Below are 26,796 nucleotides of genomic sequence, written 5' to 3' on the forward strand. Positions count from 1 at the left end.
GGTTTTCGAGTACGTTTGTTATGTCGTGTCCAATCCGCGGTGAACAGGCAAAAAATGGGCAGCGAATAGAAAGCGTCTGCTGCTTAGTGGACTGCTCACACGTCCAATGGCCCAAGTGAGTAGCAGTCAATCTGTGGTGCGGCGGTGGTGAACACACTGGATGGGACAGGAGAACAGCTCTATATGGGGGACGCAGACGATAGCGGCTGGTACCACAGCTCCTACTACACCCCGCGGGGACAGAGCCTTTCCCCAGGAGATTTCCCTAGCGCTTCAGGACGCGTCGATGGTGGGAATTGACTTGATGAAATAACTAAGCTCGAGTATGAACATTTCTTTGAGATAACCAGAATATTTCAGTTGGAGCACGGGGAGATTTCCATAGTCAGAGAGAAGGAGAGGGGGAGAGAGAGGGCCATGCACAAACACCCAGCCGCTTTGTAATCGCCGTTATCTCGGTGTCAGTGTGTTTTCAGTGCCCCCTCCTCCTCTGAGCATGGTCTGACTAAATCACCTCTCTGGATGATTTGATGGGGCTGCTCAGAGTCATGATGCCGCCCAAGTTGCAGCTGCTGGCGCTGCTGGCATTCGCAGTGGCCATGTTCTTCCTGGAGAACCAGATCCAGAAGCTGGAAGAGTCTCGGGGAAAGCTCGGTAAGTTAAACCGCTGCTGTCCGTGGAAACACCGCATAATCTCTCTGTGTGTGTGAGCCCTCTGTCTTGGCTTAGTACAAAGCTGTGCAGCCCCATTGTTGAGCACTTGGGTCAATAGTCAGCAGTGTGGTGAGGGAACAGCACTTCATGCAGCACACATGCTTCCCTGAGTGGCTCACAGCAGACTGACAATGACACACTGTCATGAAATGCCTGATCGAAAGACAAGATCTGCTTCTCATCCTGATTTGTTCTCTGCAGTGTGAGATTATAGAGGTGCTGTTGTCTTTGGCTGAGTTGTTACTTTGGTATTTTGTGGCTTATTCTGAGACAGCAAATTGGTTTCTGCTGAAAGTGAATAATAATGTGCTTTCTTTAAGTGGTAGAAAGTATTGGAAAATGCCCATGAGAGTTTCCTTAAAGCCCAAGGACACCATCTGTGTGATGTGAGATGGTCTATATAACAAAAATATCACAGTAACAAGCTGGGGCTGGACAATGTGATGCATTTTACTTTGAAAATAACTTAAGCAATGACTACAATTTAAGTCCACCACTGCAAACAATAGCTCATTTATGAATACACTTACAGCCACTTTTGTAGGTACATATTTTCAACTCCTTGTTAATGGGACTATCTAATGAGCCAATCACATGGCAGCAACTCAATGCATTTAGGTCAAAGGACCTGCTGAAGTTCAAACCCTGCATCAGAATTAGAAAAGGTGTTTTCAAAAGTGGCATGGTTGATGTGGTGGTTTGGGTCTTTCAGAAACTGCTGATTTACTGGGATTTTCAAGCACAGTCCATATCTAATGTTTGCAGTCAATGATCTAAAAAAGACACAATATCCAGTGCAATAATTTGCTCCCCAGAAATGCCTTGTTGATCTCAGAGGAGAATGACCAAGCTGGTTCCATAGAAATTATAAAAAGGCAACAGTAACTCAAATAACCAGTAGTTACAACAAAGAATGCAGAATACATCAAGAACACATTTGCAGCAGAAGACCACACCAGGAGCTGCTCCTGCTACTTTATTAGGCGTCATGTGCACATAATAAAGTGGCCAGTGAGTGTGTATGAGACATGAAATTTGAGCTGAGTCTGGGTGGTGGCTGTTGAGTTGGGTGGTCAGTGAGGAATATTGCAGTGTTGATAGACAATAGAAAGCAGCGTCCTTATGCTGGGGGTAGTTTCAGTAGTCATGTGGATGCAGATGGACATCACGCTCACTGCTGCAGATTCTCTCCTGCCCCATCAACAATCTCTTTCCTCTGATTGACACATGGCTGATGCTGTATTCAAATATTATTGCTAGCTCCCATCAGGGGCTCAGTCTTAATAAAGATCTGAGACATTGCAGGATTATCTTCCTGGTTCCTCCACTGTGGAGATTTTTGAGGTGCAGCAGAGTGATGCAGGCACCCTGAGGGTGCAGCCTGTGCAGCTCAGGGATTCTCACACCACCTCCTCTACCTTTTTTTTTGGCCTTTTTTTTTTTTTGGCCTTTTTTGAGAGTGGCACTACAGAGAGAGCAATCTCATTGCCCATTTCCACAGCCGACATTTTAAAACATGTTAAAACTGGAAAACATATATATATTTTCAACATCAACAGTGACTGCTGTGGGTTTAGGTGAACCAGCTCATGTTCTTGGTGTTAAGTACACTGGCTGTGTGCATGTGTGCATGCATGCAAGTGTGTGAGAGTGTGCGAGCGTTCACATGGAACCATAGTAATGGTTTTATGTGAACCATGACTCTAGAGGGTCATTGAAGTGAGGTCCCAGATCTGTTGCCAGTCAGTGTTGACAGGTCCTAATTAATATGTTTTTCAGTCGGTTATTATACAAACAGGTGTTTTATATCACAGTTGTATTGAACAGAAGATAGTACGTCACGTCTTCAAATAGCTTGTTTTTGTCTGAACAGCAAAACCAAAAGATTCTAGTTAAGCTATTTTGTTGAATCATTTATTGGTGGGGTGCGTTCAGAGCTGCTTGCTGCCCAAATTAATATATTTGGGTTTGGGACTGATGGTCAGACCAGACATGCAATTTAAATGTCAGGCTTACTTTTGGAAATTGCAATTTCCAATATTTTCTGACACTGTGGAACAACAGCAAATTAAATGATTATGAAAATAATAGTAATCCATTTTAAAAACCTCTATTTCAGTGGCTCACACAAAGAGACACAGAGGCAGTTCTTCACAGACTTTGTCAGATGAGTTTTTATGTGTTGGAACAATCAGGACTCCTGGCTGTATAGATGGCTATATTGGCCTCTGACATAGTTCACTGCTGCCATAAAGACTATACTTTACACCCAGTGAAAAGCCAAACTGCTCTCTATCTCTCTCACTCTCTCTCTCTCACACACACACACACACACACATGCAGGCGTACGATCCCACTGCTGAAACAGAACCCGAGAGGCCTTTCCCCTGACTGCCCACCACCATGAGAATTTGTTGACTTGGCAAAAAGTGTTCTGATGGATGAGTGCACTGGACAGACGTCTGTATACTGGAGCTCTGAATTATGTGCTGCATAGCCAAATAGTTGCGACTGAGGCTTCTGTGGACACAGTGCTGACAGCCAGCCGCGGGGCTGGTCACATTACCAGGTACACCTGGTAATGTGAAAACAAAAAAAAATGTGAAGACAGCAATAAGGGAAAACAAAGCTATCAAGAATCACACGAGAAACCCTTTTGGACGAAGTGGTGCGATTCATCACATCTTTCCATCATGTTCACAATTAACTTTTCACAGCATGGGATCCTGATGCCCGACATGCAGGTTGAGTTATTTTCCCCCGTGAAGTGCCTCCCACAGAGCGGACAAGCTGTGATTTGCTTCCAAGCTCATCATCAACCCAAGGTTTCACTGAGAAGTCTCCTGCATTACAATCATGCGGTGACGCAGCTGTGTGTCCTGCTGTGGGCTTAATCCATTATTCTGACAGTATTTCTCTCTGGCTGCTCACCAACACTGCTGCCGGCTGGGTCAACTGTAATGTAGTCTGACTGTGGAGTGGATGGATGGATAGATGGATGGAAATAGAGTTATGTTAATAAAAAAGCCTTGTACATGGATTCAAGGTCACTTTTCTTGTCAGGGTTGCCATTAACTCCCTTGGACCTTTCTGGCCATTTCTGACGCTCACCTTAAAGAAGTCTGAGATTCGGACATACCAGCATGTTTCATTGACGTCAAACAGGGGAGAACTGCCTTAATTTGTTTCACCACTGGTTAGATCACAGAGTCAAGACAATTGAATCAGTTGCTTAAAAGTGAAGCCAACAAAGAATTTTAAACGGCATTTAAAATGTCATAACCAGAGGGAATCATTAAAGTAAATCCAGCTGACTTTCATAAAAAGCTTAACTTTTAAAGAGAAGATGTGAAACAAAGACGGTAGGATAAGACCTCATGTCTAAGATTAGGCTTATTAAAAACAGTAGAACAACATTTAGTGGGATTGTTTGCAGCAATTCCCATTACATCCTCTGATTCCTGTCTTGGCTGACTGAAAACATGTTCATTAGGCACTTGAATGCATCATTATCTTTGCTACATTTTTATCGATATAAGCTATGCTGAATTTATTACCTCTGGGACAACATTAGTAAACATTAATACAAGCTTAGTTTTCAGTCTAGGTGTTTCAGCATTTGAGGAGCCTGTGAGAAGCTTTATCTATCCATTGGATATAACACTTGTAGTAACAGGTGTCCAATTATTTATTGACAGGAGTTATGTTACACTGAGAGCTGTGTAAATGGAAACGTCGCTTATAAAAATGTCACCCCTTGCCCCCTGTAACAGGAGAAAATGGCCTGTTCACCTTTCTTTCCTGTTGGCAACGTGAGATCATAGTGTCACCCAGCAGCAGAGATACCCAGAGACTTTTATTTTACCGTCAGCATCATCTCCTTTTATCTGCTGGCTGTTATTCAGAGCGATTAAAGGAATTCAATTTCCATCTGTTGCATGGTGATATTCGGTTCCAGACACAAGCAGCTCTGTTATGAACTGCATATACTGTTTGCAAAGCGGAAGCACGACTTTTATGGATTCATTTGTTGCTGCAACTCATTGCTCCCAGGTCTGCATTTGAGTTTGATTGCGATTGTCATGCCAGGCACTAATGGCCTCAACTCTGCCCTCACTCTGCTGCTGTTGAGGGACCCGAGGAGGGCCAGGAATTTTCTCCTGAAAGGAAATCAGTCAGGCATCGCTAGCCTGTCCTCAAGCATGGACGTCAAGTTGGACTACATTTTACCTTTTGTGTTTTTGCTGTGCTGCTCGGACTTCTGCTGCGTCATTCATCCTGTAACTCGGTATGTTTCCTTGCACAGTTAAGTTGAGCTATGATTTTACCATGACCACTCCATTTAACTGGACTACCGTCCATGTCCCTGTATACAAACACTCGTGGGAAATTAATTTTTGAATGAAGTGTGTCCACATATTGTACACCAGGTGAGGATAGGCCTCCTTTCATCTTGTAAGTTAAGGCAGTTTCCGGCCATGGTCTGACTGAACATATACTGTACATGCACTACTAATTTGAGCATCAGGATGTGTTGGTTCCATCATACAATCGTGTTTACATGTATTTTAAAAGTCCACCTTTAGCTGGACCAACAATAATTCTGTTTTTTCTATCAAATGTAAAGCTACTGACTGATTAGACCCTGAGCAGCAATTTATTGACGTTTACCTTTGCTCTTTTGCTCCTACACATTTGTCAAGTGTGTGTCAACTCTATTGAACTGTCGGTTATTTGGATGCAACATCAAACGGTGATTTCCATTTCAAGTTAATTAGTGACACAGTGGAGCAACTCAATCTGGCCGAGCCCAAAATCTTTCCTGGTGCAAGTCTCACCCTCCAACAATTTGTAATATACAGCAACTCCTTCTTTTTTTTTTTTAACCATGTCTGTTTAGATCCCCTCTGAACTCTCTTTTTGACACCTAACATCTCTGTTGTTATCTTCCCTAAAGCACATAAAGGGTGCTTGAGTCATTTTCTTCCACTCTGCATGTTGGCATCGGCTACAGTAAGTAGCCAGTAGCATCTGTCGCATGCACCAGCCTGTTCAGTCACTCTCTTATACATGCCATTTGAGTGGCTAATGGAGGGGAACGACTGCGGGGAGATGGGCGTAGGTGTCGGGAATGGATTTGTCGTGGGAGTCTGGGAGGCAGAGTGCTAATGGTCGTACTGGGCTTTCGGTGTATTTGTTAGGAGCAGGCTTTGATTGGGGCTGAGGATTTATGGCCCTCGGCGCACACTTTGTCTGACGGGGGGTACATGTTCCTGCACAGTGGCGCACGTGGCAGCAACCGGAGCCGGCCATGTATTTGCTGCTGTAGCAGGATGATGGACAAGCTAATCAGGGTGTTATGGACGGTTTCACAGCAGTGAAATTGGAGGTCGCTCTAGAAGAACACCCTGCTCCATACTGCTCATGCCTTTCCCTCTGCAGGCCAATATTACCACCTTATCAATCTCTTCACACACAGACACATGTTCTCCTCCTCACTGTCTCTCCTCCATCTTCTCTCCACCTGCACGATTTGTTTTGTGGGGGAAAACTAACTAGAACTTAGTGCTACTGTGCCACTTTGCCCACAATCCAATTTAATGATCATAGAGGTTTAATTTAGTCAATTTTTGTAATTTTTTAAATAATTGGCTCCAGCTCATTATTATTTTATTAATCTGGCAATTAAGCCTGATGGTTGTGCACACCAGAAAATACATCGTATAAGTACACAACAGGAAACAAAATCTAGTGGAATGCGTGGTTTTGAAATGACTGCACCTGTGCCAGTGCTACAACATGTTCCTCAGAATTAGCAGGGTTTCTTTTTCTCTCCTTCAACATTCATCTCCTACTGACAGGAGGAAATGGCCAATAGCTGATAAAAACCTCTGTCATGATAATAACATACAATGGCGGTTCTCTCATCCACTTCCTTCTGGATCAGTAATCGTAAAACGACTGCTGTGTTTGTTTTCAGTCTCTTTTGTAGTATCCAAATTCCTTTTAGTATTTTATGGATGAGCATCTGAAAGATGAATGTCCTCTGCTGACCTGGGAAATAAGGTACTAACAAAGAAGGAACTGTGGAAGGAGGAAGAAGAAGAAGAGGAGTAGGAGGAGGGAGGCTGTTAGAGGGGAAAAGAAGAAATGAAAGCGATCATTTAAATTTCATTGCGACACGGAAATATTTGAAGCCACTGCTGGTATTAAAACATAAGTTCTTGTGGGGAAAAAAAAGAAAGAAAAGAAATGATGAAAGTATGCTTGCAGCACTTTTATAACCAATTCCATCAAAGCACAGGAGGATAAAGAAAGAAGTAGGTGCTGGAGCAGTGCTGCCCTTCTTTCTCAGCCACTGGTTCAACTTTACTCCAATTAGTTGTAAAACAGCCCCCCGTCTTGTTCTTCTGTAAGATGTCTTACCCCAGGATCCCTCAGGGAGGAACTATTAATATGGGCTAAGCTACAATGTTTCCAGTCCTCTTCCACTCGTCTCTCCACAGTCTGTGCTTTTCTTTATTTCCATTTTGTTGTCTCCTCAGAGCACTGGATCATATGAGCAGCTTTGTCTAAAATCCAGGATCATTAGATATAATACAAATAAGTTCATGGAAAAAACACCCGTGTGTGCGTGGCATGTTGATTGCTGAATATTCAGACTTTCCCATTCAGACTTTCCCATTCTGAGTGTGGCTCAGTAGATTTGTGTGTCTGTATCTCTTCCTCGCTTGTTTTTCCTCAGACGCTCTCCATCGACGTCCGCTCTGTCAGTCGATGCCACACACAGGATCAATTGATCATTTTGGTGTAGTGTAGTGTGTCTTTCTTTAAAGCTTGTGACTTAATATTAATACACTAGTCAAGTAGATGTTGGATTAGTGTTGTTGCCGAATCTGGTGGTGTCACTCAAACATGAGCAATCTATGATAAATTAAGTCTCCATCAGTGATGTACTAAATCATTAACCTTCTCAAGCTGTTAAATTCAGATTTGCTCAAGCATCAATGTAATGTCGCTGTAGTTATGTCGCCACCTCTTATGACTGAATAAATGTTGTTCATTTCTTCACTGAGTGTCAGAACTGTCTTACCTATTTTGTTTTTCGTTTTGTCTGCATTTAGAAAGCTTAAATGCCATTTAATTAGATGTATTTCTGTTTACCTCATTAGGAAACAGCTACACAACACAGATCTGTGAGCGAACTGAACTGCAACTGTTCAGCTTAATATTTAATATTTACTTATTATTTATCTACGACCATTAAAATTATACTATTTAGTTTCTGAGAACTGGCACTGAAGCGATGCTTTATTTGCAACTTAGCCAAAATTTAATATGATATTTATAATTATGCTTTCATTTATTGATTTTCGCCTTTATAATGAACAACCTTTGACATATTATAGTCTCTTTGTTGTACCACTCAGGCCCAGAATGGACAAATCAAACACTAGCTTTTCCGTTTCTATAATATACCATTTATATTGTGTCTTTACAAGAGGGCTTTTTGAGTTTTTATGCTGTATTTTTGTCAGATTTTTCATACCACTCCCACGCCTCTTAGGAAACAAAGCAATTTAATGCAAATTTGACTTCTCATGTCATGCTCTGGGGCCGAACAAGTAATCATTTTCAATTTGAAATCGCAATTTGCAACAACTCAGTTAGCATAATCACAAATGTTGGAGTTTAATAGTTCTATTTTTGAGTGTTCAGTGTTCCATGCCAATTTGATAAAATGCAACACATGCATGTACAACATATGTTTAACATCTCATCTTTGCTTCACACTATAAAACTTCATATTTTGATGGTGTCTTATGTTGTAGTGCTCCATGTTTTAAAACTATAATACAGTGATTATTGATCTGAAGCTTGATGCAAATCGACTCACTGTATTCACATTTTCCCTAAATTGCTCAGACCTACTGTATTTTATTCTCTTATACTCTTGAACATTCCTGTGAATGAGATGTCAGTGTAATACATCATGTCAAACATCTTAATCGACTCAATTCTCCTCTGGATTATGGTAAATGAACAATTTCACGGAAATTAAGTTCTGTTTTTGCACCATTAAAATTATACCGTGTTCACGCGAACATAGTAGTCTAAACATACAGAGTCTGCAGATGATGCAATGAGATGAAAGAGGAGAAGCAAAGGACGTGGAGGTGTAAGACACTGATAAACCTGCAGAGATGATGAGATGTGATAAGTCAAACTATCATTCTCTACACCATTCTTGCTCTGTAGCGCATTTTATGTGCAAGACAGATTCTTCTACACTGTGTTGACCTGTCCCTCCCACTTATCATTAGACATACAGTATGAATAGCTGTCGTCTGCTCTGTCTTAATAGAGTGTGGAGTTTTCCCTTGGCTCCCATATATGCATTATTAATTATCCGTTACAAGGCCAAGAGACGGCGAGGGAACATCAGATATCTGTGTTGTAACCTGCAACCAGAGCTGCACCGTTGTACAAACATGGTAGCTAAATTACAATGTGAGGACAAAAGTGACTTGTGCTTCACTGAGACTCTTTATGCATTCTGCTTATGTTCATGTTGTCACACTTTACATTCATTTGACTGCAGTGTTTCTGAGGCTGAAGCGTTTAGCGGTGACAGACTTTCCATAATGTGGTTTCTTTGTCCTCAAACAAATCTAGGACTCTGTCATTTTTTTATATTGTTGTATAAGATTTTTCAATTTGCTTCGAACTTAATTTGAAAGATTCAATATCCATCAATAAGTGTCAAAACAGCTGAGTCATGTTTATTTCTTGTTTATGTTGCACAGATGGAGAATCATCATGTCTTTGAAATGATTCAGCACAAATGTGTTAACGGCTTCATAAAGTTCATAGATGGTCTAAAATGACTGTATCGGGCTAATATGGTATCGCTACATACTCGAGTTTGTGATATCGCTATGGGACACAAAAAAGTGATATTGTCCCATCCCTAATATGATTAGACGACTTTGACTATGATTAGTTTTGCAAAAACCAACAGAAGACTAACAAAATGAGCATCTATTCTACATCCTTCTGGTTTAACGTTTTCTGTTTAAAATTAAGTTACAGTAGCTGTCTATATTTTATCAAAATAAGAGAGGAAAAAGGATGCCATGTACTGAAATGTCTTAGTTAATGTAGTGCAATGGTCCGTAATAAAACTGCAAACCTGGTGATAGTGGAAAAAGTGTTTTTTGGGGGAGAACGAATTTGCATCACAGGCTTTTAAAACCTTCAAATGTGCCACTGAAAAATAGTTGTCACCTTTTATCATTCCAAAGTGTAAATGCCAAGTCAAGTTTAGAAGGCAAAAAGTAATTATTATTACGTAGAAGTCCAAAAAGAGTCAACTCATATACTTTTTTGTGAAACTATGTCCACATTTTCAGAGTTGACAATACCACTGCATGGGTTTGACATATAGTCTCTTGAAAGCAGAGAGTATCAAGGCTAGGAGCGACGTCTTAGATCAATCTTTTAAAAATATGTAATTTCCTGTGTCCTCTGCACAAATCTCACAAGACTATTTCACAGCACTTTTGCAGATGCTTTGGTGACGTGATCGTCTGATGCTCTTCTCAAACTGCCCTTTAAGTTTCAAGTTTGAATTATGACTGTACTGCAGAGCTGCGACGTGTGGTCATATTGAATAAAGGTGCAGTAATGTAACTTCTTTGGAGTCAATTTTTAATCTAAACATATGTCAACATAATTCCAATGATGCAGGAGATTAGGGAGACCCACATTTTGTATAATTTGTAGCATTCGTTCTGTGAAAATATTTTTCATAACCAATGAAAGTTGGTATGGAAAATTACATTTCTCTAAATTAATCAATATTGAAACAATACACTAAACAATTCCATTAAATACTTTCACTCTTGACCAGAGTTACCAAGATAATTTCTACCTCCTTCTGCCTCTGTTGCCTAATTGTTGGCTAATACTTACTGCTTAGTCACTGGCAATCTGTGCCAAGTGGAGATCTGTTCCAATCCTCTCCCTCCCCCTCCACAACCTGTCAGACCCACCTCTAAGTAAAAAGGCAGGGGAATGATTGGATCTGCCATCTGTGTAAATTGCTCCATAATCTCATTTGACTGGCTGTTTCTGATGAAACAGGCGAAATGTGGCTCCTTTGACTCTTCCCGCTTTTGTCAGACATTATTGGCTCTCTTGTCAGACAGCGCAAGCCGCTTCGGTCGTACAAAAGAAAAATTAGGAGAGAAAGTGGCAGATTGAACTACGATGATTATCATCTATCCCAGATTGTCATCATTAGTGGAGGAACGTGACTTGCATTTAGACGAGGAATTATAAATAAGCTCATGTGGCTGGATTTTGTGGGGTGTACCACTGATTTTAGTGTTAACCGCTTGCATTTCATTTGTAGTTCATTAACTCCAAAGAGCAAAAAATAAATAATAAAAAATATAGCAGCTGCAGCTGTGGCCAACACTTTGTCACTCTCTTTTCCAAAAAAAAGGTCATTCCTGGTGTTTCTTGTGGTAATATCTTCCTCCTCAGTGGCACTCAATGGAGTAATTATGGTCTCAAGACCCAAACTCCAAACCCCTTAACCACTTTTAACCATCTGCACTGTGATGTCTTTGTCGGCACTGACAGGCAAGTTTTGTCTCCTCATAATTGAGGAATGCTTTGTCGGTTTTCTCCGACAAAAACACGCTTGTTTTCGAGATTTTTCTCTGTCATGGAGGGAAAAATATGTATTTCGAGGCTTTTTCTGGATGCATCATCTGTATGGATTGTTTGGCAGAGCAGCATCTGTTTAGAGGATGTTGGTTGAAATCCAGCTCATGACCTTCACAGCGTGCCACCTCCACCACCTATATTTCCCCTCACCTTTCTTCCTCCTCTCTCTGCACCTTTTGTAGAAAATGCAAAGCCACAACGGGAAATCTTTTTGTCTGTATTTATGGAGCCTCGCAGAGCAGCAGTGCCAAATCCGGGACAAGAAATATCACATCACCCTGCAACACCTTATTTATTAGTATCTGCAATGCAGCCAGACATTTTACTTTCACTAATTCACCTCACAGAGGGAACTGGATGATTTGAATAAGAATAGGCTTTGTTGCTTATGTTGCTGACTTGGATACGACACAATTTCTAGCGTTCTCAAAGAGTTTCTCCTCCTTTTATGACAAACAAAAGACAAAACAAAGAGTCATTTCCACATCCTCCTGTGGATGAACAATGATGATTATTAAAAACAAAAATGCCTTTGAAGATTTCTGAAAACCCAAGGTGACGTCAGCAAATGATCGAGATTAAAATAATAAGAAAAAGAAAAGTAAAAGTCCTTCCACATTTTTGGATCGTGTGTCAAAACCAAATTTTAAGCTATTCACCATTTTATTTTTTTATTGTGAATATTAGGCGTCTCATTAATTCTGTATTGGCATTAAACAAAATAAAACTTTATTTAGCAGAGAGTATGTGTGGCCAAGTTTGTTTTTATTTCTCCTTCTGATAAAATATAAATGTTTGATAATAACAAATATGTAGACAAAATTGCTGAACTGAAACAAAACCATTTACAACACTTAAAGTCTGTCATTTTGTGTTTGTACTGCAGTTAACTTTTATCCTAAAAAAAATGTAATAGAAGAAGCAACAATTTGAATACAATGAAAGAAGTCATCAAAAAAAATGAAACTTTGCCATATAAATGTTGATGTGATTTAGCAGCATTTGTCAGGTTTCTTGGAACATAAATGTGTAAACTTGCATGTACAAGTAATAATCCGCTGTTGAATAATAAAATAATCGCATCATAACAATTATTAAAGAAATTGCAAAATTGATTAATCAGCTTGACAGATTAATAAAGTAAACTTTTATACCTGATCTCTTAACAGGATACTGTTTTTTTCCTGAATTTTTAATCAAATGATTTGTTTGTTAATATTTTACTCTTCCTGTATTGGTCAGACCTGGCTGCTCCTTGTCTCTCTCTCTTCCTCTCACCCTCGACTCCCCCCAATTCTCCCCTCTCCCCCAGCTGTACTGTCGAGGGCGACCCAGTGAATGAGACCTTTCATTGAATGTCAATGTCGCACTTGTATGTCAAAGCCAGTGGAAAAAATGCCTCCGCTTTAGCAATTACTCCTCATAAGAAAAAAAGCAAAACTAACACCTGAACAATTGCACCTCGAATCCGATATGTTCCCGTCTTTCACTAATGTACATGTGAAACACTGCATGATTCCTGCAAGACTCATGTCTAAGTCTGTTCCTTTTGTGATCCTGAGTGTGTTTGAAAGCTTTAGAAGAGTCTTACTCAAACCTAACACCTTCTCTGTCATTTAAGGAAAGTGCTCTCTTTTATCTGCCTCCTTTTTTTGGTTCCAGCAGTGCTGAAAAGCTGTGAAACGGTGTCCATCTCACAGGATGTTTTATACACATTGTCATCGCTGAAATAACAACGTTCATGTACGTTCTGCTCTGTTTAGTCAGGCCTGAGTCTTTCCATCAGCCTGACTATTCCAGCTTCCGCTGATAATCCACTCTCGGCTAAACAACTCCGAAAGACTGAGTGAGAAATTAGTATTGTACAGTTTATCCAAATCTCTGTGTGTGCTGCAGTGGTGACATAACTGCTCCTTGAGAAAGTTGGCACTGCAAAACAGCAGTGTACTGTACTTCCATGTCTATATCGAGGGAAAAGAGAGAAACGGCAGCAGCTGCAGCAGACCAACTCAGTTTTTATACAGCAGCAACCTAGATCTCCTCCCTGTCATCCTTCATCGATTTTGCAATCCAGCAGCATCCACGCAGAACCACACAAAGCTGTACACCTCAGTCAGCTGCTGAAAGCCAATCTCTGTTTCCCACCTATAGCTCAAGACTTTGGTTCGAGGGCCTAACCCTCTCCTCCCGGGGGAAGCTGAGAGTGGGAAAGAGCTCCTTCTGGTGGATTTGGAACGATGATGAATTGATGAGCTGCTTATAGAAATGAACATCCTCTGTCTCTCGCTTTTATTATCCCATCAGATCTGATGTGGTGGCAGTAATACATGACGGCCGGTCACATATTGCACATCCAGCAGTGACTATGAATGATGATTTCAAATGCTCCCGTCTAATCAGCCAAGAAATTGCCTCAGAGTATGTATGTTACTACCAGTGCTACCAGTGCTCAGTCTTCCTCCTGTCGTTCACTTTGAATAAAACCCGTTGTAATAGGCTTGTAGTTGTCACTGTGTTTAAGACCCGTGTTGGCTTCACGGTTCATAATTAGCTTTTAATGCACAGAGACGTCTTGTGGGAAGGAAACTGACAGAACTGTGGAATGAAAAGAGACTTGCTGTGTGGCTATATTAATTCAGGCTTTTGTTCTCTAATTAAATGACCTCATCAGGGAGCACAAGCTTAAGTTTGTGTGTGTGGCGCCCTCTGATATGGAGGTTTGTGCCAATTGTGTTCAGTCTTGCAATGAATAGGGTGTCTCCGACAAAAGCCCAAGAAGCCCTCGCTGTGCCCGCTTTGCCTGGTTGTTGGAAATTTGGCACATAACACCATGTCTTTAACAAGTGGCCTCTTTGCATAGTTCAGGACATTGTAGTTAAGGACACGGTAGAACTCACTCTTCCCTTTCTGTCTTCCACCACTTTGACAGAACTGAAAGAATGGCCATCTTTCTTGAAAGCTGTTACCCACAAAAGAGTACATTATTATGTTTATGCCGCAGTAAAGCACAGAAAAAAGCTTTCACAATAATTAATGTTCTTCATTTTGCTCCCTCAGTTGCTCTGAAAGTGTTTCAATAAAGGACACGGTGCAGGACAATAGAAAGAGTAGTTTGGTTTCAAGAGCCTTTCATATGTACCTTTGACATGGGCCTTGCTTTATGAAACGCCGCCGTCTTGTGCCACCAGCAAACAAACCAGCCAACTGCCATTAGATGTCACTTATTCTTACACACATAGGATTTTCTATTCATTAGTATTTCCACAATTTCCAGCATAATATTATTCATGTGATCTGAAAGCTAATTACAGTTCCGCACCTCATCTGGGCTCTATTTACAATCTCTCAACTACATCTGTAGCATCACAGGAGGATGCGACCAATCACAGGACAGTAGAGAGAGAGCGGACCACACATATTCTGCATACATGTAACTATAGCAATGACAAAAAGTCTAAAAATCTAAATAGAAAAACTAAATGGAATCAGAAAATAACACAATATAATTATGTACAATAATACAATGTTTTGATATTGGCAGAAGTAAGCTCATCTGATGAGAGGAGCTCAGGAGGAAAAGGACCACAATTCAGCAGTGTTAAAATATTAATAACCTGTGTATGAGTTTTAAGAAATCAACTATTTTTCCTTTAATCCTGCCTTTAAATGTGTCACAGAGGTTTAATTAAAAACTCTGGTGGGGAAAAGTAACAATGTACATCATTAGCATTCACTTTGGGTCATTGCCAATTGATTTTCACACTGTTTTACATTCAACTTTTAAGTGAAACATCGGTGTACACGCAAAACACTCCAATGCAGACTTTATTAATCTCAGGAGGGCAAATCATGTACAGTTTAGACAAATTTATAATCTCACAAGCACCGATCGACATGTCACATGTCAAGGCACAGATCAACAAACGGGGGTCTGTGAAGCATGAATTTTATAACTATTAACTGAGCCACTAGTATCAACTAGAAGTCTTCTACACACACCTGGAACTGCATATAATCAAAATCCACCACAAATATTTATGACATGCATTATCTTGGGTCACACTCTAACTTCTTTTTTTTAAAATATGGCAGCCTTTCATTTTCCCCTGCCACTGTAGACATCATTGTAAAAATAATCCTAAAAGGATATTTGAGCCCAGGCGATTCAGCATAGCAGCTGTTACTGCTGCTGCTGCTGTTGTTGTTGTTGTTGGCTGACGCCTGCTCTGGAGGGACATGTGAAAGGAATGTCTCCATCACAGTTGTTCTACATACGGACAGCCTTCACTCATTACCACCACATGGCACTTCCTCACACCATCAGTCTGAAATGGCAGTCGTGAGCGTGCGGAAGCGGTGTGGTCCGGTCTGTAACCAGACCCAGCGTTGATGAGTGGGACGTAAACAGCTGCTCGGGGTCCAAAGTCAAAGGTCAAATGAGAGTGTAGTTTGTGTTGTCGTGTGTTTGCCCATGTATTTTTGTACAAATGAAAGACAAGGCAGTAGGTCCAGTGACATTTTAATAGGCTTCCAGTGCCAGATTCCTGCCTTGTAAAGCAGAGTCAGTCCAGACCGGACCAGGCTGTAACAGTGTCTTTCGGCAGAGTTTTAGGAGCTTTGGCTTCACTGAAAGTCCCACGGGTGTTAGGTGCTTCCGGTGTTGAAGCACAGACACACACACAAACACACACATACAAACACACACCCTTCTTCTTCAGTCCATTCTTCCTTCAGAGCACTCTGACGCTTTGTCAACACCAGTCAATCTGAGGCAAATTCAGGCGAAGAAAAGCCAGAGGGCGACAAAGGCTGGGGCTTCTTTGTGCTCAATCTATTCACGCTGAGGTGCTGAGGTCTGGCTTCTCATGCAGCATTTGGATTGAGATGCTCCCACCACCACCACCACCACCCTGCACCCTCCTCAGTTATAGCACATTGAAGTAAATGCCCCATGAGCTACAGTATCAAATGAGTGTTTCCGTACTGTCTCACTACCAACCTCTAACACTTAGCCCTTAACCTCTTGCTCTTTACTCTTTCACCTATGGCCGATTGATCGTATGTCATTCCACAGTTTATGGAGACTGAGGAATACATTCCTTTGTATTTGACTATAGGATGGTACATTTCTTTGCTTTACAACACACACTTCCATTTGAAGTTAAATAAGGAGAGGCAGAGTAGAGGTTTTGGACTGTTGGCAAAGAGGAGATGTGGTACCACAGTGTGAAATGAACCGCTCACACAAAAGATAAACTAATATTCCTTTTGACATTGTTCTTGCTCCTTGGTGTGAAGTAAGGAAGGAGCTGTAGCCTTTTGTTCTCCAAAAGAGATTAAGTTGAAATAGATTTTTAATAAAGTTACTGTTGAGTCTCTTTCTTCTGACACGGAGATGATAACAAGACTCACGTTGTACGTGAATCAGTTTTTAATTAAATAACTTAACTAGTAGTAGGATTTTAGAATATGCAACAGCTAAATGCAATTTGGGCACAGTTAATAGACACGTTAATCATTGTGCAGCACATAGGAAAAAGAGTTAAAAACCGTCCTTCTGCAGTTCCATAAGTCTGGAGTGGCTTCAAAGCAGCACTCCTGGAGCTGAATGATAATCAAAAATTATATTATAGAAGCACACAAATGTTTGCAATACGTACTTATCTGACCTGTGTCTTATTTCCTGATGTCCCCTCAGAGCGAGCCATCGCCAGACACGAGGTGCGAGAGATCGAGCAGCGGCACACGCAGGACAGCCTGCGAGAGCGGGACTGGTCGGCTTCATCGGCGTCTGACAACGAAGACGACTTGGTCATCATCTACAACCGTGTGCCCAAGACGGCCAGCACGTCTTTCACCAACATCGCCTACGACCTGTGCGGGAAGAACCACTACCATGTGCTGCACATAAACACGACTAAGAACAACCCAGTCATGTCCATTCAGGACCAGGTCAGAGTGATAATCAAAGGCTCATCTGTTATTAGCAAAATTTTCATTTGACTAATAAAACCACAAAAAAGATAATAATGAGTTTAGAATGCAAAGAAAGCTGTTCATATTCATTTTAAACAACACAATGTTCACGTTAAAAGCTGTAGTGTGTAACTTTTAAATAGAAACAAAGCTTTTCTGTCTTGCCGTGCTCAGGAGATGGGGCTGGACATGGTGGGGTTGTTATCTGCTGGTTCTTCATCAGATATGTGCGGAATGAATTAGAGCTGAAAATTAATCGACAGATTAATCGATTATGGAAATAATCGTTAGTTGCAGCTCTAGAATGATGCATTGTCTTGTTAGAAAAACCTTTCTCCAGAGCAGAAGGACATTGTGAGAGACAACTTGTTAGATTTCAGCCTTGCTGAAGCACCACCAGTTTGTCACCTAATTGTGTAATCATGCAAAGACCAGGTACATATGATCTTATCCAAATCCTTATTCTATTAATGGAAGCAGATTATGTAAGAAAAGTCCCTTTCTGTTTTGTTGTGGGAAATGGTTGTTATTGGATTCCAATTACTTTTTAGCTACTTCTAGTTCAGTTTTTTTCAGCTATCTGGTCCTGGTGGCAAGATGGCTGCTGGTGTTAATACTTTTTCTCCTTTTAAATATGATTTGGTCCCGGTGAAAATTTGTGTGGGAAATGAGCAGACACCGGTTTGGAACAGCTGCCATTGATGTAGAGAAGCTGATTTCAAAGCATTTATGAGTGGTCACTTTCTTTCATTCTTTCCAGAGCTCCATCGTGTTTTAACTCCATTATTGTTCAGCCATAGTAATAATTATTTTTATTTTGACTTGTTCAGGTGCGGTTTGTTAAGAATGTGACTGAATGGAGGGAAATGAAACCAGCCTTCTACCATGGACATGTCTCCTTCCTGGAATTCACCAGGTAAATAGATGTTTATTAATATGTCAGTAGTGTTGACACTAAAACCAAAAAAACACCTGCTGTGTTCTTGTGAGTTGACTCCACCTTGTGGTCGTTAAGGCTCTTAACTTGCACAGTGTAATGAGGGATGATCAGTGTGTGGGAAAAGGTCATGTTCATGATCTAGAAAGTCAGCCTTTCTTTATAAATAACAAGATCCTATTGGTGCTGCAATGATAAATTGATTAATTGTCTAATAATCCATAATTAATCACCAGCTAGTTTGCTAATCGATTCATTGATTTGATCGATTATAATAATTGTTAGTTGCAGCCCCTGTTACTGTGATTACTAATAAACCTGTTATCTGAATGTAGTTTTAAAATGGATATTGGATCTCAGATTAAAATCCTGTCTTTTCTCTACCAATCCACTGTTTACATGGACACCAATAATCTGACTATGAGACTGTTAAAATTTATTCTGATTAAGAATCTATGTGAGGTGTTGCTAAACAATATTTCTCTCATGTCATTCACATTCGTAATATGACTAATATCTGAATAGTCCACATTGATTAATTTAATTATGACCTCATTTTGCTTTAGGTACAAAGAATATGTCCATTAAATGATCGTCATTTCTCTCAGGTTTGGGGTGAAGAGGAAACCCATCTACATAAATGTGATCCGGGATCCTATAGAAAGGCTGGTGTCCTATTATTACTTTTTACGCTTTGGGGATGACTACCGACCTGGCCTGAGACGTAGGAAACAAGGAGACAAGAAGGTTAAGATCCACAAATAATGTCAAACCTTGACCTTTTCATTTTTACGACCTAGTCTTCGTTTTCTAAATGCTCATGCACTGCATTTGTGTTTCAGACATTTGACGAGTGCGTATCAGCCGTTGGCTCCGACTGTGCTCCTGAGAAGCTTTGGCTCCAGATTCCCTTTTTCTGTGGTCACTATTCTGAATGCTGGTATGTATTAAAGCACCCGACACTTGATCACATTCATGCATTAAATTCTTGCACTAAAGGTGAAATGATATTTCCATGATATTTTCACGTATAAATTACTAAGGTTTAGTGCTGAGACCGTGCCGTTGTAATGGGACAATAATATGTACTGAAGTGAGTAGGAACCAATAAAGGAGTTATTTACTTGCCTTTTACTTGAGATTTATTACAAATGATTTATTGTGAGTGTATGTAATACAAGCAGAGATATGTAGATAAATAGCTAGATAAATGCTTTCAGACATAGTTTTTCTTGTACCTTTTGGCCATAGCATTTGCAATGTCAGACAAAGCACATCAGATGCCAAAAGATACATTACAGTTGACCACACAAAACAGTCACAGTCATGAGAGAGAAATCCTTTCACTGTGTGTTTCACACTTGAGTTTAAAAACTTCAATAAAATGTAAGTGATGTGCAAAAGGAGAGTGGATGGTTGATTGTCTCTGTGTGGCCCTGTGATGGACTGGCGAGCTGTCCAGCTTGCATCCAGCCTGTTTCCCCACATTAAATCTCATTAATTTTCTATTCCATCCTCTTTAAATCTTCTCAGGGTCTTGATAGCTCTTAACCTCGATTAACCACGAACCGTGATTGTTGGCACTCATGCCTTTCACCCTGCTTAATGCGTCCCTGACTCTGCCCTCTATCTTTTGACTACCTGATCTCCTGAAGTACTGGTGTACTGAAACGTAGATGAGTGAATGTGAAGGTTTTATTTTACACTGGCAGCTGTGGAACTGAAGACACATGCAGAAGTTGCAGCTAATCCTTTTAATGCTTTGCCAAAAACAAAATATGTTTACACAATCTCCTTCCTCTCTACTTATTAAATTTCCTGATCATGCCAACACCTGCCATCAACTTAGATGTTTAATTCTCCTGCCTCTGTTCACTTTGGAATCTGTTGACTCCCCTCTTACCTGTTTTTGTACCGTGCCGTTCCTCTGTTATGTCTAATACTGCCCCTTCCCTCCAAGTAATGTGGAAATTTAAACCGAAACATAACCACATGCAGTAATGAACATGGTGTTGTTGCAGGAATGTGGGCAGCCAATGGGCTCTGGAGCAGGCAAAGTACAACCTGGTGAATGAGTACATGCTGGTCGGTGTAACAGAGGAGCTGGAGGACTTTGTGATGATGCTGGAGGCTGCACTGCCACGATTCTTCAGAGGAGCCACAGAGTTGTACAAAACAGGTGCCATGTCTGCTAACTAGTGGTTTGTTGTGGTTGGATTGTATGCCCAGAATTATAAACGCTGAAAAGCATATCACTGTCTGGACCAGTAGTCCTCACGGACACTAAAACCTGGTCCAGGCAGAACTTCGCCATAGTAATTGCTGAGGATTGAAGTGTGATCAATATGCATTCATTCCTCTCTCTGATTAAGATGCAGTGAATGCAGTGACTGTGGTCACACCAAATAATCTGATTTAGTCGCTCTGCCTTTTGTAAATTGAATTAAACAATTACAATAATTACAATGATTTAGTGTTATAGCTGCACGCTATGGTAAAAATAGGGATCAGGTGTAGATAGGTCACACTAAATACTTGACAGATTAACCTGTAGAAATGTTTTACCGCATGCATGTTTCCTGTATTTACTGGATATATATATATCCATATCATTGCCTATTTGTTTCCTCCTCACAGGGAAGAAATCCCACCTGAGGAAGACCAGTGAGAAAAAGCCGCCCACAAAGGAGTCAATCGCCAAGCTGCAGCAGTCGTCCATCTGGAAGATGGAGAACGACTTCTATGAGTTTGCACTGGAGCAGTTCCAATTTGTCAGGGCTCACGCTGTCAGAGAAAAGGACGGGGAACTCTACGTGCTGGCACAAAACTTCTTCTATGAAAAAATCTACCCCAAAAACTAAGGAGACGTATGTCAATAGAGGAGTTCTAGATGAAGACGGATACTTTATACAAGCTTTGATGAGTGGGCTGAGACTGAGGAAAGTGGAATAGACCACCATTGACTGCGTGGCTGGTGGACATAATGTCGAGCTGTAAGAACATGTCTGCCTGTGACGCAACAATCAGACTGCTCACATTTGTGCCAGCGAACTGGATCAGTAGACTGTATTCGAAGAAGCTCCCGGGGCTCCAGTTCCTTTCACTTCAATGTCGGCAGTCAGTGTGCGCAGAGTGAGCCTCTGCTGGCAAGTGATCAGTGACATCCAACCCCAAAAGCTGATCAGATGTGACTCTGGTTGGCTTCAGTATTCTGTGATCCTGATAAGACGTTTTCATTGGCTCTGTACTGTTTGGTTGTGTTTGGTTGTATTTGAACTCTTACGTATGGTTTTGTAAAGACAGTGACATTTTCAAGGCAAACATCCCCTCACCACCACTACCACCACCACCACCACTAACTTTTGACATTCTAAGTGTAAGAAACTGACTACTGTGCTGTAATATTGGACTTGGAATTGGACGTTTTGAGGTTTTTATGAAATAAAAAGTCCTGTGACCAGGGACTACTTACTTGGGCAAGTGTGTATGTTTTGTATTGTATTTGATGGGTTTTGTTAGATGACTCTTGTTAATGTGCAGCTTTGCCCTGGGCCTTTTCAAGGGGAATGTAGGAAGCTTTTACACACATTGTCAAACTGTGTCAGAACACTAATGTGAAGATGCTGCTGCTGTAAATATTAACATTAACCGTTTTATTCTGTTAACAATTGGGCATTGATATGTTTGTAAGTTTAATTTCACTTTTTTTATGTTATCTTTTTCATTGTAATACAAGTTTGCCCACGATATATGGGCAACCTTGTATTAAGCATTAGTTAAATTGGGAATGTATTCACTTTCTTACCAAGAATAAGTAAGATACAAAGATCTCACATCAGTTTGTTCAATATAAGAGAAGGGTAAACTATCGGCAGCATGTTATTGTTTTGTTGTTTGTGATGAAAGAGAGAGAATCCATCAATTGTCCCAAATGTCAAACTATTCTTTTCAGTCTTTAGATGTTTTTTGTTTTAGCATTTGTCTACATAAACATTGATGGGGAAGTTGGCAATAACTTTGCTCATTTGCTTAGTATCTTTTCATCTAAATTTGTCTTTAAGGTTTGCTTGATTTCTTGGTATTTTGGGCCTTTTTTTGGTAGGTCAAATTGCTTGTTTCCCATCATGGTAAATTAATTTTTGACAATGGGCACATGTTGAATGGTGTGAAGGCAAAGTAATCTGGAACAGCCACATTTAATCTTGGATCATGGATGTACGTTCACACCATTTTCAAGTCCCTTCAATGACTAAGGAATTGATGCTAGTTTTCATCCAAGGACATTCTGTAATTTACCTCTCAGTCTCTGTGTGCCTTCTCTACGCCCAGTTCTGCTTACTTTGTCATTTGGAACAGTAAAAAAAACATGGCTGCCGTGGTTGTTTTCGTCTTTTGATTGCCAAACAAATATACAGAACACTGAAAAACCAAATATACCACAGGTGCTTGTGTGTTTCTTAATTCAAATGCAAATGTTTGCTCATCATCATCACCAGGTACGAGGGGCAGGTGCAAGCTGCTAAAACAGATGAAGCTCCTTCAGTGGAAATTAAATCTGGATTATTACAAAACTGGCATCCTGCAGAGGAAGATAAAGAGCTGCTCTTGCCTCTATGCCCTTTGCTCTCCAGACCTCCCCACACTATATTTTCTGTATTAGATGTAGTGGTACACCTAGTGCCATACAACTTATTTATAGTTTTCTAAAGGAGCCACACAGATGAGAAGACCTGGGTTGGAGCCCCGTTTGGAACTGCATGGAGTTTGCATGTTCTCCCTGAGTGTGTGGGTTTTCTCCCACTGTCCATAAACATATAGCAATGTAGGGATTAGGTAAAGATGGACATTCTAAATTGACTTCATGTGAGAGTGAATGGTTGTTTGTCTCCATGGACTGACGAACTGTACAGCGTGTACCTCGCCTATCGCCCTATGTCAGCTGAGATTGGCACAGCACCCCCCTGTGACCCTCCCTGTGGAGGATAAAGTGGTAGAAAATGGATGGATGGATAGCTCTTTATAAAACCACACTAGGTTTTCCATACTCTTGCCCTCTACTTAATTATATATATTATATATATTCCCTGTGAAGAGGGAAAAATAGGCAATTAATATTTATAGAGTGCTTTGGCCATCATTAAAGTTGCTGTTTTAGTGATGCTAAAGTGAGCCTAGAGTATAATTATTTCTCAATCACTTTATTGGAACACATCCAGTAAATATGGGAAACATATGCAGTTTGCAGCATGAGTTTACAGCATATGCTGCATGATGCTTTTCCAAAAGAAAAACAAACCAATGCAAAGCAAAGCTGTTACAGGATAAGTGAGAAACAATGCTGTCTGCTCCCAGACACTGTGTGCATCCCCTTTTCCTGTCATGTACTTAGTGCGACCTAACCTGGCTCTCTTAAAACTGGAGTAGACAATTTATGTTATATCAGGCCTATTACACCAGGTTTATTCAAGACATGCTTGAGCATTACATACACATTTGTATAAGTTAAACTCATTGACAATTTGCTAATATATAAGACTAACTAGGCTGGTGTTTTGCACAGTACTGTATATTCAAACTGTTTCTTCTGGTGTGATTGTCACTATCTTGCTGTTCCACACAGAGCAAAGCAATAACGTTATGACGCCGGAGAAGGTTTATATGAGCTCATGATGCCGCTCAGTGTTAATTATAGATGGTCTCAGATAATCCAGAGACAGTCATCAGTTACGGCACTCATCACCAGTAATCTCAAATCATAACACCATCCTGGCTGTGGCCCTCTAACCCAGATTATCATGAAGGATGTCCTGCACCTTCCCAAGATCATCATTTATAGGGATCCCTTTGAAATGTGACATTAGGTTTCAGACTGAGTGTGAATCCTTTTATGAGGTAGTAACAGGGAACATAAGTTATTTATCCAATATCTTTATGTTTTTACTTGAGTTTCAATGTGATTCCTGTGATGGACTTGCCTCACTTTTTGTTTCTTCCCTTGGCTTTTTGTCTTTGACTGTGTAGTGCGATGGATGAGCAGACACTTGCACTAAAAGGTCCTGCTGAAACAGAAACTATAATGTCTACAATGATAACAATAGCAAGTTGAACAAGTGAGTAAACAGGTTTGATGCTGTGAATGCTTTTGTGAGTTGAAATTAATCAGACATGTACAGTATATGTCTTAAAACATGTTAGAGGAGCATCATGTAGCATTTTAACCTTTTTTAGATGCTAGTGGAGAGTTTTAAAGTGATAGGGTGAGTATGTTTCCTAATTACACACAAATGATTACAGCAGAGGTCAAAGATCATCACATGTACACAGTCAGCACCTGTCACTGTGGAGACAAAGTAGGTCTCCTCATACATTTTCCATCAGTCATCTCAACCAGGTTTCTTCAACTCTTATGTGGACAGTGCTACAATGTTTTTGTCCACACTAATAAATATTTGAGACATTTTCCTTGTAATGCAGCAGTAAGTCTTCTGGATGAGGTGTGACATGTCATGCACTGGATGATTGGACACGTGTTTGCCTTGATGTCTCTTCACATGCAGTTCTCCTGATTTATCTGGATTGGCAACTCAAAAGTAGACTCTGACATTTATTCAGAGTGGCAGCTAATGTTTGCTTTGCAGCTCTGGTTTGTACAGCATGATCCTTTTGATGAGAATGAAATTCTCATTCAGTTTGATGATCAGCACTAAACTGTGAACATGATCCTGAGGCGCAATTTTTGTTTAGTGTTTTTTGACATTATGTGCTCATATTGTACTTTTTACTTGTGTTGACTACATGTATTACGTGGCTTTATTTACTTACAGTATAAAACACAGAATGGGGTGAATATTTATTTTTTTGTATTTTGTACTTTATTGATGCCCTTAGGGAAGTTCTTTCTCTGCATTTAACCCATCCTCTGCTAGAAACCTTTCTAGAATCAGGAGCAGTGGGCAGCCACTATTTAGCCTATAAAAACAGTAAGGTATAAAAGCACAGGCATAAATGATTAAATGAACAATGACCTAGTTCCATTTTGCTGCCTCAGTTTCAAAGTAAATACTGGTTCACTGTCACATCGTCCTGACTTACATGGACTGAACAAAGCCATCATTAATGTAATCAATACCATCATCCGTGATTTTCCTGAAAATACATAATGTAAGACTATAAATGTATGATAAATCTGGATTACAAGATGTGGGTGTGGGTAAAGTGTGGGTGATTACCCGCTCAACTGTTAGGTAGATTATAGGAAGTGTAGAATCTAAGGACTCTTACTGTGTTGGCCTTCGCTACTTTTATTGTTTTGTTTCCTGCTGAAAAGCTTTCAGTGCCCTTTAAATTGTGTTTACATAGCCTACTCGTGCACCTCAGAAAGGGAGTGATGGATTTATTTCCACAAGGACTGTACTGAAAAACATTTGTACAATTTATGTTGTGATACTTCTACTACACAACATATTCAAGAGGGACATGTTGTACTCCACAACATATTTATATTATTATCTTGTTAATTAAAGAAATTTCAACCATCTCAATAACATCATTATCCTTTATCAAATTGAAGAAAAAGTAGCACAGCTGTGGAGTCCTCTGTAACAATATGCAGTCTCACCATTAGATGTCACTACTTGCACCCTGCACCTTTAAAAGGTGACAAAATTGCCCTGATTAATGGACAATTTTACTAAGAGGACTTGTTAAGTTGTGTTGAGTGACAATGAACTACAGTATATGCACAGGGCCATGTCAATATTGCAATCTGCCCATTTCCGTAGATATCTGCTTAGGCTCAGCATGGACCACCACAAAAACACCTCCAGTTTGAGACCGCACAGACCCCATACTCCCTGTAACACAACACTTTCCAGTCCACTTTGTGGCATGCTCTTGTTTTGGTCAAAAGAGACAATGAAGAGGACAGTAACCATGGAAACATGCTTGAGGTTATATGAGGAAGTGTGCTGGAACCCACATATATACAACTCTGAGCACAAAGAATACAACGACTAAAAAAAGAAGGCAAACTCCTGGTAAGAAATCACCTCTAAAATGCAATGTATGATCCAGTATGCATACGTGGATCACTTTTTTGTGTTTGATACCGATATCACAGTAGGCTATCTACCGATACCAATATTAGTCCGATAAAGTCATTTTACATTTTAGACCATTTATGAACTTTATGAAGCTGTAAACAACACATTTGTGCTGAGTCATTTCAAAGACATAATTCTCCAAACAAATAATGTTCTCCCAAAAATAAGAAATAAACAGCCCAAACATGACTCAGCTAAAACTCATTGGCTTTTAATTTCTGATACCCGATCCAGTAATTTTGACCAATATGGCTTGCTCATCCCAAGGTGATGCCCCGGGTTTCTGTTTCTTGGGGGGGCCCAAAGTCTCTTGAAACGCTCCTGCATTGC

At 40.4% G+C, this 26,796-nt stretch overlaps 1 protein-coding gene across 1 annotated transcript; it reads left to right on the top strand.

The window, feature by feature from the left end:
• The first annotated feature begins 26 nt into the window (after positions 1-26).
• Positions 27-22,796, top strand: hs2st1a (heparan sulfate 2-O-sulfotransferase 1a). Its single transcript, XM_044038242.1, has 7 exons — positions 27-654; positions 17,150-17,403; positions 18,258-18,343; positions 18,973-19,111; positions 19,207-19,304; positions 20,386-20,543; positions 21,002-22,796. The coding sequence occupies exons 1-7, from the start codon at positions 531-533 to the stop codon at positions 21,223-21,225; spliced, it is 1,083 nt and encodes a 360-aa protein (XP_043894177.1). The 5' UTR covers positions 27-530; the 3' UTR covers positions 21,226-22,796.
• The last annotated feature ends 4,000 nt before the right edge of the window (positions 22,797-26,796 follow it).

The sequence above is a fragment of the Solea senegalensis genome, linkage group LG1 (genome assembly GCF_019176455.1).
Source record: "Solea senegalensis isolate Sse05_10M linkage group LG1, IFAPA_SoseM_1, whole genome shotgun sequence".
NCBI classification, from domain to species: Eukaryota; Metazoa; Chordata; class Actinopteri; order Pleuronectiformes; family Soleidae; genus Solea; species Solea senegalensis.